This window comes from Artemia franciscana, chromosome 8 (assembly GCF_032884065.1).
Source record: "Artemia franciscana chromosome 8, ASM3288406v1, whole genome shotgun sequence".
NCBI lineage: Eukaryota > Metazoa > Arthropoda > Branchiopoda > Anostraca > Artemiidae > Artemia > Artemia franciscana.
This window is the reverse complement of record NC_088870.1, coordinates 40,898,594-40,917,538: the sequence shown is the minus strand read 5'-3', so window position 1 is coordinate 40,917,538 and position 18,945 is coordinate 40,898,594. Positions and strand designations below refer to the sequence as shown.

The window sequence follows — 18,945 nt, the reverse complement described above, 5'->3', positions numbered from 1 at the left end:
ATATCCTATTCTAATAGGATATTAACTTCCTGCACTATTGTTTCATTTATAAATTCATTTTGTTCAAACGTGTATAAAATCAATTGTTATATAGACCTTTCAGTTTATGCAATCTAATTACTTTCCTGTAAACGCAAATGACTTTTTTGGAGGATTCAAGAGGTTAAGCAAAAATATTTAAGATTTTTAAGAGGTTAATATCCTATTCTAATAGGATATTAACTTCCTGCACTATTGTTTCATTTATAAATTCATTCTGTTCAAAAGTATATAAAATCAATTGTTATATAGACCTTTCAGTTTATGCAATCTAATTACTTTCCTGTAAATGCAAATGACTTTTTTGGAGGATTTAAGAGGTTAAGCAAAAATATTTAAGATTTTTAAGAGGTTAATATCCTATTCTAATAGGATATTAACTTCCTGCACTATTGTTTCATTTATAAATTCATTCTGTTCAAAAGTATATAAAATCAATTGTTATATAGACCTTTCAGTTTATGCAATCTAATTACTTTCCTGTAAACGCAAATGACTTTTTTGGAGGATTTAAGAGGTTAAGCAAACATATTTAAGATTTCTAAGAGGTTAATATCCTATTCTAATAGGATATTAACTTCCTGCACTATTGTTTCATTTATAAATTCATTCTGTTCAAACGTATATAAAATCAATTGTTATATAGACCTCTCAGTTTATGCAATCTAATTATTTTCCTGTAAATGCAAATGACTTTTTTGGAGGACTTAAGAGGTTAAGCAAAAATATTTACGATTTTTAAGAGGTTAATATCCTATTTTAGTAGGATATTAACTTCCTGCACTATTGTTTTATTTATAAATTCATTTTGTTCAAACGTGTATAAAATCAATTGTTATATAGACCTTTCAGTTTATGCAATCTAATTACTTTCCTGTAAACGCAAATGACTTTTTTGGAGGATTTAAGAGGTTAAGCAAAAATATTTAAGATTTTTAAGAGGTTAATATCCTGTTTTAGTAGGATATTAACTTCCTGCACTATTGTTTTATTTATAAATTCATTTTGTTCAAACGTATATAAAATCAATTGTTATATAGACCTTTCAGTTTATGCAATCTAATTACTTTCCTGTAAACGCAAATGACTTTTTTGGAGGATTTAAGAGGTTAAGCAAAAATATTTAAGATTTTTAAGAGGTTAATATCCTATTCTAATAGGATATTAACTTCCTGCACTATTGTTTTATTTATAAATTTATTCTGTTCAAACGTATATAAAATCAATTGTTATATAGACCTTTCAGTTTATGCAAATTAATTATTTTTTCTGTAAACGCTAATGACTTGTTAGGAGGATTTATGAGGTTAACCAAAGGATTAAAAAGCTTTAAGAGGTTAATATCCTATTCTAATAGAATTTTAATTTTCCGCAGTATTGTTTTATTTATAAATTTATTGTGTTCAAACGCATATAAAATCAGTCTTTTTAATAATCTAGTCTTTTTGTTTGGCTTATATAATTTTTTCCTTAGAATTGTTTGTTTTATGAATATTATTAATCATAGTAGTTTTATTATTTTGTAATATAAACGCAGCAGCAATAATAGTGAAGGGAGTTTTTGTCACAGGAGTGGTTTTAGCTTGGAAAGTCACAAAATGAGCAGTAGTAGTGGTCCTGACCGTGGTAGAAATGCTTATGGTAAAAGTTGGAGTAAAGACCTGCGATAGCACTACTTTGCGATACGGGCCCCGGGGCTCAATCTCAGATGCCACAGGGTCAACGAGGGAGGGGACCCGTTGGTTAACTACATTCCCATGAAACATAAAAGCATGCTGGATGAGATGTTCGTGTTTGCCCCCACTCCAAAAAATCTGGTTTGTTTTTATTTGTTAGGGTAAGAGGGACTCTAATAGTACTTAATCTAAATATCGTGTTCTGTTTCAACTTGCTAAAGTTAAAATTCTTATATTTGTAATCAGTGCCTTGAAAACCCTTAAAAACCAATTTTTGTAGAGACAAAATATCCGTTTGATGTATGTATTTACTGTATCTTGCTTTTGGACTTTATCTTAATATATTAGCCTTGGATTTCTAACCAACAACCTCAGAGGTTTTTCTATGAAACTAGAGTTTAAAATTGAAGGTAGTTGTGGAATATTTGGGATAAAAGCTGTATTTTGCTCTAAAGCGTTAAGATTTCAGTTTCAGTGTCTAGTTAGGGACCTTGAAAGCCCTTAAACAGCCATATTCAAGGAAAGCAAACGCTATTGGTGAAATACATTTTCCACTTATAGCGTTTTTCATTTCACATAATATTCATTTCACTAGCGGAAATAGTATAACGGTTGGCCCTCAAGTCTTCCACAAAGTTGATCAAATTCAAAAATTGAATTTTGATTTTTGAATTTGATCAACTTGATGGAAGACTTGAGAGCCAAGCCACTGCTAATTAGAGTAAAGCCAAAATAGATAGTCTCTGTGAGAGGCTAAGCTGATATAAGTTTTTCTGATTAGGTCAGAATATATACAAATGTCTTTGGTTCTAGGAAGCTCATATTTCAATTCTGATTTCATCAATTTGTTTCAAATTCTTACCTTTCATCCAATTATTCACTTAAATTATGACATATTCCCTAATTTGGTTACATCGATTAGGTGTAAAGTTTCACTTTTTATGTTTTTCTAGGCTTTTCCAACAAAGCTCCGCTATTTATGTGTTTGTTTGTCAGAAGTTATCTTTATGGAAGGATTCATGAGGAAAATCTATAACTTTATCAATGGATTAGAGGTTCTTCATCTTATAGGTAAGTTTCTGAAAATTAGTTTTTACCATTAGGGATTTCAACGCAACTAAAATGGCTTTATTAGGGCTGGAAAGGATTAGTAGCTTAAGAAGTAGAACCATCCTTAAGCTGACTAAAAACTGAGTAGTACCTGATGGAACTCGAAATCTTTCTCCAGGCAATCAGCTTGAGTTTCTAGTCTTCAATTTTGAGGATAGTCCAGGGGGAAAAACATTGCCTTTTTTAGGGTCTATTCTTTTTTTCATTGTATTTTGGAAAAGACAATGTAGAAAATACTTTGGTTCTCAATGGAGCAAATTTTTTTCGAACTGAAGGGCAATTGGAAAAATGTTCATGTAAAGGCTAAAGGAAAAAATTTCTATCCCCCGAAATCTCACTAGATTTCTTCATAATTTTCAAATGTTATTTTTGCTGTTCAACTATTTTCTCATTTTATGGAAATTGCCCCTCCCCCCCCCATTCGAACACACATACACTTTTTTCTGGAATGAACTCCAGTGTATGTAAATACTTCCATGTGAGAATTTTCATTCACATATTTGTAATTTCATATGACTTTACTGAAACAGACAATAGTTCTTGCCCAAGCTAACACGACAGCTGTCGGATGTGTCTTACCACTTGATCATATGTATCTGACCACATTCAGTATATTTGATCACTCTTACGCGGAAAAACTATAGGTCTCTTCGTTCGCCTGCGAGTCGAGGGGACTTGTCGGACATGTATCAATCCTAAAATACGGTAGTCTGCCTGATAATCTAAGTAGACAAGCCTATAGGCTCAGATCAATTTTTTGCTTGTGAGTCCAAGTAAATTCAGTCCTCCCTATTGCATTCAAGTTCAGTCATGACTGTCCGCTATGAGTCAACCGAGGAATCTTGACCATTCCTAAGGTTCCATGACTATCTGCCTTAGTTCTGCCCTATCTATCAACAAGTAAAAATTGCATCATTTTTATACTTTCATGAAAAAGGCTTATGCCAGCTGTGCCTCTCACTCAGACTATCTGTCTTGCCTGTAAATTCTTGCCTTAAATCTCCAACACAGTTTCTAGAAGTGTAATCAATGATGCCAAAGTTAGCCAATGTTATCAACAAAAATATGCTGTATTTGTAATGGTTAAAAAATGAAATCGCCTGATGTGATTTAACACTTTCGAAGACTGAGCCATTACTAAAAAGGGGCACTGTTATTAATCCCCTGCTCAAAAGAAGAAGCAGAGGGGACAAGTAAATACCTGGATCAACACACTCAGATCAAATTTCTGACCAGTTCGGAGATTGTGACGAAACGGGTGAACTTCAACAAAGAATAACTGGAGCTCCTCACTCCCCACACACGAGACAGAGCAGCTTGGTGCTCAAAAATCTTGCACAAAATAGGTTCAAGGAATGCTGAACATTTTGCGTCCTAAAACAAACATAAATGAACCCGCATAGGTCGCAAAAATACATCAAAATTATTGCCTGAGCTTGGTAACCCCATAAAAAGGACAGAAAAAGGGAATAACATGATTCCCCGTTCACTGCCTGTGTCAAGACATTCTCCCCCAGTCTTGACACTCTTGCCCCGAGAGACAACCATTTGTATACAGCAAAGGTGGCACAAATGGTTTTAAACAGATACCCTGGTACCTGCTGCTTTCAAGCTCTACAGCCAGGGTACAACGCCCGATTTACCCGACAAAATACTGTAGCAACAGTTCAAGAGAATAGCTTGATATCTACACCAAATCAAGGCTAAAGTCGACACTATTTTAAATAAAGACCATTTTAAGGATGTAATTTAAATTTTCCTTTAAAATTCTTATAAAATGATTTGATTCAGACAAGTCCTTCTAATTTGTTGTTCTTACAGGGACCTATGAAAAGACCGCAGAAGCAGAAGAGGAGGAGGTTTACGAAGTAATCAATATTCATAAACTAAAATCTGCGATTCCTAACTTGAGAATAGTAAATCTATATGGGATTACTTTTGTGGATGATAGCCATATCGAAGCATTTAGCTCTAATTGTATACAGGTATGTCAATCCTATTTTGAAACTTCCAATTGTCCTAGTTTTTACGAGCATGATAAGTAGTGACGATCAATAGTTTAGACCATCGTGATAAATATACTTGGTGCGACACAAGTGACTACCTTTGTTTCAGTGGAACAGCATGAAATATTTTTTAATTTTCATTTATTTTGATGAAGAATATCTTTTAACTTTGAAGGCAGCTGAATAGGAAGAAGAGGACCTATTGAATGGCCAGCACGGTTACCCATCCTAACATCACTAGAATTTTCTGTAGTGCGAAGTGGACGATCAGGTCTACTATCTTGTGAGAAAAGTCTATTCCGCAATTAAGAAAGCAAGTTCAGATAAATCTTATGAAATTATACTTTAAGTGTATCTGATAAAGTTTGAAACATAAAAGAGAACCTTTCGAATGCCTCAACCTAATGAACCATTTTTAAAAGCTTGAGTAAAAGTTTGAGAAGTTTCCACCCTTTAATTGCAAGGTTAAGCCTCTGGCACTACAGTGCCAGAGTGAAATTTAAACAAAAATTTCCCCAAAAAATATACTTGAAGCATTAAATCATGGGTCCAAACGTTTCTAAGAAACAAAAATACTAGAACAACTTTAGATTTTCAAGATTCTTCGAGAAATTTTCTGCATTCAAAGAAAAATTTTCTTCTATCTGAAACTTTCAAAAATATCCCTGAGTAACCTTTTATTTTGCTAATTTTACAGGACAATAGGAGTGAAGGGTACCGTACACCTCTGTCCCCCTAAGATATATTTGAAGAGATCAACTTCAAATAGAAGATAACAGCCGAAAATGACTTATTCTAATTTTAACATTTTTGGAAAAATAGTCTATTTTAATTATTAGTGTTGTACGTATTACTATTTTGCTTACTGTTAGCATAAGCAATGTCATTCCACATGACAAGGGATAGGGGATTTCTCACGACATCGCATAGGGATATAAGAGATGCCTCACGACATTGCATAGAGGCATAAAAGACGCCTCACGGCATCGCATAAGGAGATAGCGTGGGCTTCGCAACATCACATACGGAGATGCAGGGGGCTAACAACGGTTAATGTGAGTCAGAGGGGTCAAATCGTCAAATCGTATCGCAGGATACTGCGTGATATGTAAAATTATTATCACTTTATTATCTAGGCCAAGTTTTGGGGCGATAGTCCCCGGTCTAAATTCCACTTTCTAAAAAAACCGGCAATGTAATAAAATTTAAATATTATTAGGTCGCAAATGTTAAAACTAGACAAATTGCAAAGATGTAGGTAATATGATACAACTATAAAACATAAAATCAGTCTCCTATGTTTGACTGATTACAGCCTCTATTACAAAGATTGTCTGAAAAGGTATTTTAAGAAAGTAGAATTTAAACCAAGGGTATTTGCATAAAGGCCTAGATAATATTGTTATGAATTAAGCGTTATCCTGATATAAGGTATGACAACTTGCCCCCTCTGCCTCCTATTACCTGTTACTAGCCCCCATATTTCCTTGTGTGAAACTGCAAGACAACCACTATTTCGTACTCACGTGACGTCGTGAGGCATCTCCTATATCTCTATGCTCTGCTGTAATCAGCACACCTAAAAATCAGCAAACCTCTGTTTATTGCTAAGGTCCATGGTTGGCCATATTCGAGGGGGAGGGGGTGATGTCTAATTACAATGGTAGTGATTATTGTATTTGAAGAGAGCATTAGTTGGGGAATAAAACGATGTATTTCTTTTTTTTTATTTGATGTCTATTCTTTAAATAAACTTACCCTTGGATTGCCTATTTTATTATCTCCCTCTACTATGTACTCATCTGCTAATATTTCAAGTATCTTACCAACACAAACATAAATAATACCTCTGAAGCAAGTCGGCCTGTCTAATTGAGTACTTACTTCTAGTCATGTCATCCCCTGCTTTCATATACCTATTCCTGGTTATAAAAAAGTATTCTCAGCTATAAAAGACTAAACTTATATAGACAAAATTACCATCTCTATAAAAAACCTCGATAACTGTTCGAAAAGGTTATTTAAAAGTCATGGTGGTTATAACTGTAAGATTTGCACTTAAAACCACTAACTAGGAATATCTTGAACTAGCGACATTCGTTCGATTTCCGAGTCTATGCTGTCAAAACTTGGATATTATTGAAATTGCAGCTTTTTTTTCTTTTTCTTGTTTTTTTTTTTATGTGAGCTTATGTTATACTTTTTAAACTTGACCAACTGATTTTCGAGCCTATGTTGATTTGCTTTATTATAATATTCAGCCATTTTTGCCCTCAGACTGACGTAAACAACTTTTGACCGAAAGAGAGGGCAGACCTTTCAGTTACCCACTTTTAACAAGAGCTAAGAGCTCATATGGCACTTGTGACTAGGTCGAAAGAGCCAAGAGCTCGCATGGTACGAGCTCCAGCAAAACTCTAAGAATCAATAGATTGCTTTAAAAGAAAAATCAGAGGCTTAATGCCGGTCGGGATTTAAAATAAGAGCTCTGAGTCACGAGGTTCTTCTAAATATCAAAATTCATTAAGCTTCGATCGCACACTCGTAAGTTAAAAATACCTCAATTTTTCTCATTTTTCTCTCCCTTCAGCCCCCCAGGTGGTCGAATCAGGGAAATCAACTTTATCAAGTCAATTTGTGCAGCTTCCTGACACGCCTACCAATTTCATCTTCCTAGCACGTCCAGAAGCAATAAACTCGCCAAAGCACTGAGCCCCACCACCTAGCTCCCCCAAAGAGAGCAGATCCAGTCCGGTTACGTCTATTACGTATCTGCGGCATTTATAAGTGTTTTCCAAGATTTCCGGTTTCCCCCTCCAACTCCCCCCAATGTCAACAGATCTGGTCGGGATTTGAAAGAAGAGCTTTGAGACATGAGTTCCTTCTAATTTTCTAAGATTCTTCTATATATCAGGTTTTATTAAGATCCGATCACCCATTCGTAAGATACCTCGATTTTCACGTTTTTCAAGAATTCCGGTTTCCCCCTCTAACTCCCTTCAATGTCACTGGATCTGGTCGGGATTTAAAATGAGAATATTAAAGCACAAGATCCTTCTAGATATCAAATTTCATTAAGATCTGATCACCCGTTCGTAAGTTGCAAATGCCTCATTTTTTCTAATTTTTCCGAATTACCCCCCACCCCCACCCCAACTCCAACACAGAGAGCGGATCCAGCCCTAAGATTTCCAGCCCCCCCCCCCTAATGACACTGGATCCGGTCGGGATTTAAAATAAGAGATCTGAGTTTCGAGGTCCTTCTAAATATGAAATTTCAATAAGGTACGATCACTCTTTCGTAAGTTAAAAATACCTCATTTTTCCTAATTTTTAGAATTAAACTCCCCCCCAACTCATCCAAAGAGAGCAGATCTGTTCCTGTTTTTTTGAATCCCGTATTTAGGACTTGTACTTATTTTTCCCACCAAGTTTCATCCCGATCCCTATACTCTATGCGTTTTCCAAGATTTTAGGTTCTGTCCCCCTTCCTCCCAATTTCCTCTTTGCCGGATCGGTCGGGATTTAAAATTAGAGCTCAGAGACATGATATCCTTCCAAACATCAAATTTCAATAAAATCTGATCACTCTTTCGTAAGTTAAAAATACCTCATTTTTTTAATCTTTCAGAATTAATCCTCCTCCCCCCAACTCCCCCGAAGAAAGCGTATCCGTTCCAGTTAATCAATCACGTATCTAGGACTTATGATTATTTTTACCACCGAGTTTCATCCCGATCCCTCCACTCTAAGCGTTTTCCAAGATTTTAGGTTCCCACCCCTTAATTCTACCCAATTTCACCGGATCCAGTTGGGATTTAAAATAGAGCTCTGAGACACGATAACCTTCCAATCTTCAAATTTCATTAAGATCCGATCACTCCTTCGTAAGTTAAAAATACCTCATTTTTTCTTATTTTCAGAATTAACCCTCCCCCCTACTCCCCAAAACAGAGCATATCGGTTCCGGTTATGTCAATCACGTATCTAGGACATGTGATTATTTTTCCCACCAAGTTTCATCCCGATCTAAGCGTTTTCAACGATTTTAGGTCCCCCCCTCCAACTCCCCCAATGTCATCGGATGTAGTCGGGATTTAAAATAAGAGCTCTGAGACACGATATTCTTCCAAACATCAAATTTCATTAAGATCCCATCACCTGTTCGTAAGTTAAAAATACTTCATTTTTCTATTTTTTCCGAATTAACTGGGCCCCCACTCCCCCCCAGATGGTCAAATCGGGAAAACGACTATTTCTAATTTAATCTGATCCGGTCCCTGATACGCCTGCCAAATTTCACCGTCCTAGCTTACCTGGAAGTGCCTTAAGTACCAAAACCGGGAAAGACAGACCGATAGACAGACCGACAGAATTTGCGATCGCTATATGCCACTTGGTTAATACCAAGTGCCATAAAAACTCGTTAAATATTTTGTTCTCTTGTAGCTTGAATGTTTAGCTGCCAATTTTTGTGCCAAAGTCACCGGATCTTCTTTGAAATTATTGCTATCACGTTGCCGAAAGCTCCGCTGCCTTCTTTTGGCTCAAACAGGTAAATTAATACTCATTTTAGAATAATTAATAATTTAATCATTACATTAATCATAATATAATCATAAAATAATTAACCATTTTAGATAAATTAATCTCACTTTAAATATCTATAAATTAATTCACTTTAAATCAGCTTAATGATGAGGAATTTTCTTCGTCGCAGGGCTCTTGGGGTCAAGAGATGGGGCTTTGAAACCTCCGAGAATTACATTTATTTACAAAAATAAATGTACACTGGATCGTTAAAATCCTGAGACATTTCTGACAAAATACAATCTACAAGTTTCTGACGTTTGATGAATATCTTGTCTGAGGCTTTTGAGTTCTAAGTATTTGTTTCTTAATTTATAACAACAACAGATCATAATTCAAACCTAGATTTTATAGCCAGAAAAAAATAGATTTAAACGACTTCTTACCTGAAAATAAATCCTGCGTAAAAAGTGGCGCCCATGCCTGAAAAAGGTTTAGTTTCTTATTACTAACCTTTTGGCTGTTTTCATTAGTCATAAAAAGTCACATATTTATCTTTTCCATTTAATAGAAGAGCTGGATACAACAAGTATTTTTTCACAAGACCAATAAATATATTCTGCCCGGTTGGAATTGAATGTGACTCGTCTTGTTGGAATCTCAACAAAATCAGGAATGTGCCATGACTATGATGAAAATAAACTGTTCTTCTGACTGCGATCAATTTAATTTTTACGGATTCCTTTGTTTGGCTACAATCAGATTACACGGGTCAGTCGTCCTGCCTGTTGAACTAGAGCGATGTAGGAGCCGTCAAGAAACCTACCAGCTCTGGAATTTCGTGAGTTTTGACATTATTTTAGTTGAGGAGTTAACACACATCTTTCAAAGCATTCACAAGAAGATATTTTTATCTAATTACATTGTTATTTATTATTATAGAATACTTATTATTGTATTTAAATATTATATTATGTTAAATTGATATTATATTATATTGAAATATTATTCTTTTTAATATAATACTTTTTATTATTTTTGTTATCATTTATTATTCTATTATTTATCTAATTGCGGTGACTAGCGTCAATAGTTAGTGCCGCAAATCCTACTATAAAAATTGGTCTTAAGCGTCGATATGGGTACGACTCAAAATATAGTTCAATGTTGCCAAACTTGTAAAATGTGAGTTTATCTGATCTGTCCACTTAGTTCTTCAATCATCAGCCTATACTTTATTATTAATTTAACTGTATAAATAGGTTTGCTGAATGAGTGTTTAATGCAAGTTGAATGGGACAAAGCTCAGCAATTGCAGGAGCTGGACTTAACGGGTACAGATCTGAGCTCTGAATGCCTTAGTTACGTTCTATCAAACCTACAGAACTTGAGATACCTCTCTGCTGGGCAGCTGGATGGATTTAATGACTCGGTGAGTTGACTCTTTTTCTGGTAAATTTATAGCAAACCGTATAACTGGCTTTTGTATAAAGTGAATATACCACTCGATGCCTTTTTTATGCTCTTTACGAATATAATAATCGCTTCTACCCTTAAATTCAGATTTAAGCACTTTTCACCTAACCTAACATAAACTAACCTTATTATAAATAATGTTAGCACTGAGAAAATGTAGTATTATTTTGTCGAAAACGGCGGGGAGAAAACATAGTATTATTTTGTCGGAAACGACGGATAATTCGTACTTTAATTGAAAATTCGTCATTTTTAAGAGCTTAAAAGGTGTTAAATTTGAATTTGTTGTAGAAGCGATTATTATATTCGTAAAGAGCATAAAAAAAGGCGTGGTGAAGGTATAATCACTTTATACGAAAGCCAGTTATATGGTTTGCTATAAATTTACCCTTTTTCTTTCTTGACTTTTACAACTGGGTTCCATCCCACTTGCGGGTAAAAGGAAAATCGCCCATAACTACAACGCCAGTAATACATCCTGTTCACAAATTGTTGAGTTGAATAATGCTCAACTTTAAGGCGTAAAACTTATTATGGGCGCATTTTTTTAATTCAAGAAAATTGAGGCTTGGCACAGAATTTTTCTTATTAGTATAAAATACAAAAGTATAGTGCTAGAAGAAAATAATTGAGACCAAATTGGTGTTTTTATGGGCTTTTCAAACCAATTACTTGTCATTTTAATTTTTTACTTCAGTAGTAAAAGTGCAAAATTAAATGAAGGGAAAACGCGTGACATTCATAAACCTTGGTTTCTTTATCAGCAGCCACGACAATGTACGTGTATGTACGTAAATATGACATTAGCGTGTATCGGGAATTATAATTTTGGTACACTTGATGACATTTAAAATCCTGGAGCTTCGTTTTAAATGCTGGATTTTATAGTATCTCTACTAGGCTATTTACAAAAAACAGTCGATTACAGATTTTTCGCGTTTAGCCTACTGAGAATGTACAGTGTTTTATTCTTACTACGATCCTATTACAATCAATAAGATCCTGTTAAAAAGGGCACAAACTAAATTATAATGAAACATTCTTCAGGTGCATTTATTGGGTTACAGGTTATCATATTTTTTACTGGATACTGATTTGTTATTAAAGCTACATACACATTTAAACTAAAAGCAAAAGTAAAATATTCAAATTAAAAACAGTAAAAATCAAAACAGGCCGCAGACATGAAAGAAATATGCAAAATCAAAGACAAATTATAATTTCCCAAATACTGCAAAATTAAAAACAAAATAATTATGACAAAATAAAAAAATAACAAATATCATTTGCAGTCGAAATCAAATTTCAGATTTCTTGGCAAAAACGGTCTCAGCTATATGTTAGACTCGAAAAACATATTGAATTTGGTGCAGAAATAAAAGAAAAGAAAAAAACAAGTTTACTGTACCTGTGTGGCTTTGTGTCGAACCTGGTGTAACATGACAAAGCAACATTAATTTTATAAGAAGAGGATCCGTTCTCCGTTCAGTGTATTGAGCCTTTGTGTTGAGCCTGGTGTAACATGACAAAGCAACTATAATTTTATAGGAAGAAGGTCCGTTCTCCATTCAGTGTGCTTAACCTGGTTTTGAGCCTTTGTGTTAAGCCTCGTGTAAGATGACAAAGCATTTGTAATTTTATAGGAAGAAGGTGTGTTCTCCATTCAGTGTATTGAGCCTGGTTGTGAGCTTGGTGTAACATGACAAAACAACTATAATTTTACAGGAAGAATTCTTATAATATGCATTCTATGGAATTCGTACAATATGCAGCAAGTATCCAAGATATCATATTTCCTTGTTTTTCCCAATTTCTTTCTGTTTTTGAATTGGTTTCCATCCAGTATTATGTTAGTTTTATTTTACATAGCCTAGGATTATATGAAACCAATAGAGGAAGCTAGGGACGAATTGTCAAAACGAGAATAAAATCCTAAAATGAACAAAAAATTGGCAATCTTAAAAATGTATCTCTTTGGTTCTAGCATGTCTCCTTCTGAAGAACCACAATTCTAGACATGTGCCTATAATTCGAACAAGGCAGCTCATGGCCTTCTTTCTCTCGTTGATTACTGTTAGTAAGTTGCAACTAGGTTTTTATGTGATATAACTATTTACCTGTTAGATCAGAAGTACGTTCAATTAACAAAACTTAATCAACTAACAAGTCTCCTTTTCGCTTTTACCGTTTTATTTGCCAGATAGTGAACAAAGTGAGCTAAGAAAGTTCACCAGGTTTTGCAAATAGAACAGAAAATTTGGCAGAAATTCGAAGTTGCTATAGCCTTACCCATACAAGAATATAGGATCAGATCATCAGGTATAGGAAGGTGATGCCTGTAACAGTCAAAGCAATGAAGAAGACCCAAGTCTACCCTTTTTTTGGAAATTTTACACCCTTGTTTCCTTTTATAAGAAGAGAATTAAACGCATGAATTAAAATACAGCCTCGGAGTAATCGCTTTTAAAAATCTGTCGCATTGTTCAATCTGAGAAACCCTGAATGAATCATCACATTTTGCAATAGCAGAGACTTACCATAGAGACAAGCATGAGCTGTCGAGTTCGAATTTCGTGCTAGAAATTCTTTATAGATATCTAACAACGAATAATTTTTAATAGTAGTTTCATAGTCAACTTTTCAGTTAACTAAGGATTCAATCGTCAAAAAACGTTCAAAGCTAGCGAAGAATTACAAAAAAAATGGCAAAATTTATTTATCAGTTCACTAATAAAGTAAAACAAAGTAGATTGATCCAGGTTCTCAAATTTGATGCAGTTTTGTTCTTTTTGGATCCAAATAAAATCTGGTTGATAAGTTCCAAATCATTATAAACTTCATAAAATAACTTTAGCTCCAACCACATATCAATGCTTTCATGATTTATGCCGTTGTCGGTGTGAGTAGAACTTTACACTTCGGAAAATTTGTGTTGATATTACGTGACAACAGTGACCTTAGGGTGAGTCACTGCTGCTAATTAACAAAGTTAGGAAAACTACCTATTATTCCGTAAGTTTCTGATAGTTTTTTACCTGAGCATAGGGGATTTCGATAAAGGCTTCTTGAAAAGTGCCCCAAAGAGAAAAAAACACTTTAGTAGTTCTTTTTTATAGGTAATGCGCAATTTCATGGAAAAGGGAAATCCCCGAGGTCTCGTTGCTCTTGACTTGGACAGAAGCGACAATATTTCAGAAGAAATGATATACAGATTTATATCTCGCTTTGGTCAACAGCTTAGAGGCTTAATTTTGTCAGGAATTCCTCACATTACCGATCAGATATGGACTTCTATAATGCCGGTTCTAAGTAGAACGAAGTAAGTCTTTTTGTATCCTATTTGGAAATCTTTGATTGTGTCTGAAAGCTTTGTTTCTTAAATTTTAGCCTAATAATGTTTTCACAGATTGTCAACGGTACTTTTTAGCTGACATTCATTTTCACTGAAAAAACAGAAGAAAAAAAATGAAGCCCACAACCGTTAGAACGGAACGGTGTAAACCGTGGGATTGGACCGCTCTATTTTTTTAAACCGAAGAAAGTTATGACCAATACTGGCTAATATTGCACACATATTTGAGAATTCTGACTGAGAAATGTGTCTGCCTTCTAATCCAGTGAGCCGCAATCCTAGCTGCAATCACTTTTAAAGACGGGAACTTACGAAAGGCAGAACAGTCTTTTGAATCTTTGCCACAGTGGCGAAGGTTTGAAGAGGCTTTTTTGCCATAAGAGTTACGCATTTTTTTCTGAATATTAAAAAGTCTGCTACTTTTGCACTGTGTTAGTCTTTCAGGGGGGGGGCTTCCCTTTCTATCCTCTGTGTGGTTATCAAAAAATGGAATGCTAGAAAAATAGTTCGCGATATAGCAGTTGCGCGTCTTGAAAAATTTGTGATTGCAAAGAAAAAGAAAATCAACATTAGTCAAGATAATTTGTTAGGATTAGTTTTTAGTAGCAAACAAAAGGGAAGACCCCCAATTGTCGTTAGTATGGATTTATAAGCCTTTTTCTCTCTCTTTTTTATCAGAGTTTAATTACAGGATATTAGTAATGGGAATGGCAGAAGGATGTTGTCAAAAAATCCAACAAAAGATTCTTGTTGATTACCTGATGGACTGCATTGCAACAAACTGTCCTGAAATTGAGCGACTTGAATTAAGGTGGGACCCAGACACCCTTCGCTACTCCGACAAAAGTCAAAAAGCAGTCGATGCACTTCGCGTCAAATGTCTGCAACTTCGCTGCTTAGTTCTCAGGTACACTCCAACGTACATAACCAAAATACATTCTGCATGCCATTCAATTAATTGCAGTCCATCAGAACTACAATTATTGCAGTTCTGATGGGCTATATTGTACTTAAATGTTATAACAACCACACTTTGTTCTTGATTTGTAGTGGAACCGGTTTTCTGTGCCGACTCCGATATAATCAGCTTAGCCTAAGCGAGGGAAACTACTTTGCAGGTATATTTTGATTAAATATTTAATATATAGAGGTGGTTGGGTATTTAATATAATGCGTTCTAGGCGACCTACTTTCCATTATCCTCTGTGTGTCTTTCATAATTTTGTTACTAAAGTATTATATCTTCATCATATTTCGGTATTCTTCAATATGATTAACCTAACATCAATCTTGAGTGTGGTCGGTATAATACACAAGGAGCAATAACATAAATTGAATTTACGAGTGAAACAATAGGTATATTTGGAAGGAACATAACAAAATAAAGTATTATATTTTTACTAAAGTATTATATCTTCATCATATTTTGGCATACTTCATTAAGATTAACATAACTTTGCTTCTTTGGTGTGGTCGCTATAATACGTTAATACCGACTGCATTGTAAATTTCCAAACTTATAGGTTGAGTAAGTCTACACTGATTCGTCTAGCGACTGGGGGGTTGAGTTTAAATTGTGAGGGAAAGTTATGTTGGGGGATGGGGGAACAGCGATGTTGAATTCTGTGTTGGAGGGGGCAGTGTTACTCTTCATTTATACGCAACTGTGCTTTTTATGGCACTTGGTATTAACCAAGTGACATATAGCAATCGCAAATTCTGTCGGTCTGTCGGTCCCGGTTTTGCTACTTTAGGTACTTCCAGGGAAGCTAGGAGGATGAAATTTGGCAGGCGTATCAGGGACCGGACCAGATGAAATTAGAAATAGTCGTTTTCCCGATTTGACCATCTGGGGGGAGTGGGGGTTCCGTTAATTCGGAAAAAATAGAAAAATCGAAGTATTTTTAACTTACGAACGGTTGATCAGATCTTAATGAAATTTGATGTTTGGAAGAATATTGTGTCTCAGAGCTGTTATTTTAAATCCCGACCGGATCTGGTGATATTGGGGGGGGGGAGTTGGGAGGGGGAAACCTAAAATCTTGGAAAACACTTAGAGCGGAGGGATCGGGATGAAACTTGGTGGGAAAAATAAGCACAAGTCCTAGATACATGATTGACATAACCGGAACAGATCCGCTCTTTTTGGGGTGGTTGGGGGGGTAATTCTGAAAAATTAAAAAAATGAGGTATTCTTAACTTACGAACGGGTGATCGGATCTCAATGAAATTTGATATTTAGAAGGATATCGTGTCTTAGAGCTCTTATTTTAAATCTCGACCAGATCTGGTGACATTGGGGGGAGTTGGGAGGGGGAAACCTAAAACTTGGAAAACACTTAGAGTGGAGGAATCGGGATGAAACTTGGTGGGAAAAATAAGCACAAGTCCTAGATACATGATTGACATAACCGGAACGGATACGCTCTCTTTGGGGTAGTTGAGGGGGGGGGGGGGGTAATTCTGAAAAATTAGAAAAAATGAGGTATTTTTAACTTACGAAAGGGTGATCGGATCTCAATGAAATTTGACATTTAGAAGGATATCGTGTCTCAAAGCTCTTATTTTAAGTCGCGACCAGATCTGGTGACATGGGGGGGACCTAAAATGATGGAAAATGCTTAAATTGGAGGGATCGGGATGAAACTTGGTAGAGAAATAAGAAGAAGTCTTAGATACGTGATTTACATAATTGGAACGGATGCGCTCTATTGAGGGGGGGGGGTTAATTCTGAAAAATTAGAAAAAATGACGTATTTTCAACTTACGAAGGAGTGAACGGATCTTAATGAAATTTCATATTTAGAAGGACCTCGTAACTCAGATCTCTTATTTTAAATCTCAACCGAATCCAGCGTAATTGGGAGGGGGGCAGTTGGGGGGTACCGGAAATCTTTGAACATACTTTAAGCGGTGAGATCAGGATGAAACTGGATGGGAAGAATAAAAACCTGTCTAAGATACGTGACTGACATAACCGGATCTGTTCTCTTTGGTGTAGGTGGGGGGTGGTGGTGGTGATTTTGAAAATTGATGTATTTGTAACTTACGAAAGGGTGACCAGATCTTAATGAAATTTGATATTTAGAAGGATCTTGTGGTTTAAAGCTCTTATTTTAAATTCCGATCAGATCCTGTGACATTGGGGGGATTGGAGGGGGAAACCGGAATTCTTGGAAAACGTGAAAATTGGGGTATTTTTATCTTACGTATAGGTGATCGGATCTTAATGAAATTTTATTTTTAGAAGGAATTCATGTCTCAGAGCTCTTACTTCAAATCCCGACCAGATCTTTTGACATTGGGGGGAGTTGGAGGGGGAAATCTTGGAAAACACTTTGAGTGGAGGAATCGGGATGAAGCTTGGTGGATAGAATAAGCGAATGTCCTTGATACGTGATTGACGGAACCGTACTGGATTCTCTCTCTTTGGGGGAGTTGGGGGGAGGGGTTCAGTGATTTGGCGAGTTTGGTGCTTCTGGACGTGCTAGGACGATGAAAATTGACAGGCGTGTCAGGGAGCTGCACAAATTGACTTGATAAAGTCGTTTTCCCAGATTCGATCATCTGGGGGCTAAAGGGAGAGGAAAAATTAGAAAGAATTAGGTATTTATAACATACGAGTGGGTGATCGGATCTTAATGAATTTTAATATTTAGAAGGACATCGTGACTCAGAGCTCAAATTTTAAATCCTGACCGGCATTAAGCCTCTGATTTTCCTTTTAAATCAATCTATTGATTCATAGAATTTTGTTAGAGCTCATACCATATGAGCTCTTGGCTCTTAGCTCTTCTTGCCTCTTCACAAGTGCCATATGAGCTCTTAGCTCTTGTTTTTTCTTATGCCTGTTATCCGACAGGATTTGCTGCTTGTTGAGTAAACACAATTTAATAGCATTGACCGGTTAAAACCCCTGTTGTAACAAAATATAAAATCAATTAACTTTGCCTATTGGCCCCTTTACAAATATTTAATATATCCATGACTTTTTAGTATTTTCCACTTTCGAGTCTTTTAATGTATTTGCGGGCATGCAATCTTTGAAATGTAATCAAATCCATAGGAATAATTCTTGAAGCATTAGGTAGCCACAATTTTAGTTATGCTGATTTCTTAAGATGGAAAAAAAAGAAAAATTCATGGCCAGACACAAAATATAGATATGTCTTCAGTATAAGAAATTGAGGGACAAAAACAAAATCTCGATCAAGAGCAGGACAGAGAAAAAACTGCAAAAAAATATAACGAAAAAACAAAACCCAATATGGGCAAAGCCAAACTAATGAATCTGTTCATAAGAACAGAGAAATAAAAAAGTTAACTTGAAACTGCACATCGACATAAAAAAGATTAAGAATGATTGCCAATATAGGCGTAGCTAAAGAGGTGGACACCTCCCCTCCCCTAGAAAAAATCAGCGCCTCCAAAATTATCCCCAAAAGTAAACTTAAATCGAAGTTCCGATAGGAAATTGTAAATTTACCATTATAATTTCACTAGGGCCAAGGATTAGTTAAGCAGAGTAGTTTTCAAAACCAAGACCTACCACCTTCATCTCTGTTGGTACCACAACAAAAAAATTGTTGGAGAAGGAAGGAGGAAGAAGAAAACTTCCCGCGTGGCTGCATCTTGGCTCTCGATAGCCCTAACTCTGTGTCCCCTTATAGGCTACAAATAATGTCCAATTAGCTGCAGTTACACGACCCATCATTAATTAAATAGCGACGAAGACCACACTGCCTTTCCATCAGAA

General features: G+C 35.6%; 1 protein-coding gene across 1 annotated transcript in view; it reads left to right on the top strand.

The window, feature by feature from the left end:
* Positions 1-18,945, top strand: part of LOC136030432 (F-box/LRR-repeat protein 2-like) — a 39,709-nt gene that overhangs the window by 19,361 nt on the left and 1,403 nt on the right. Inside the window, exons 4-9 of the mRNA XM_065709414.1 lie at positions 2,669-2,786; positions 4,647-4,810; positions 9,281-9,386; positions 10,624-10,793; positions 13,954-14,156; positions 14,881-15,096. Of these exons, the coding sequence (XP_065565486.1) occupies positions 2,669-2,786; positions 4,647-4,810; positions 9,281-9,386; positions 10,624-10,793; positions 13,954-14,156; positions 14,881-15,096 (977 nt within the window). The remainder of the gene's footprint in view (positions 1-2,668; positions 2,787-4,646; positions 4,811-9,280; positions 9,387-10,623; positions 10,794-13,953; positions 14,157-14,880; positions 15,097-18,945) is intronic.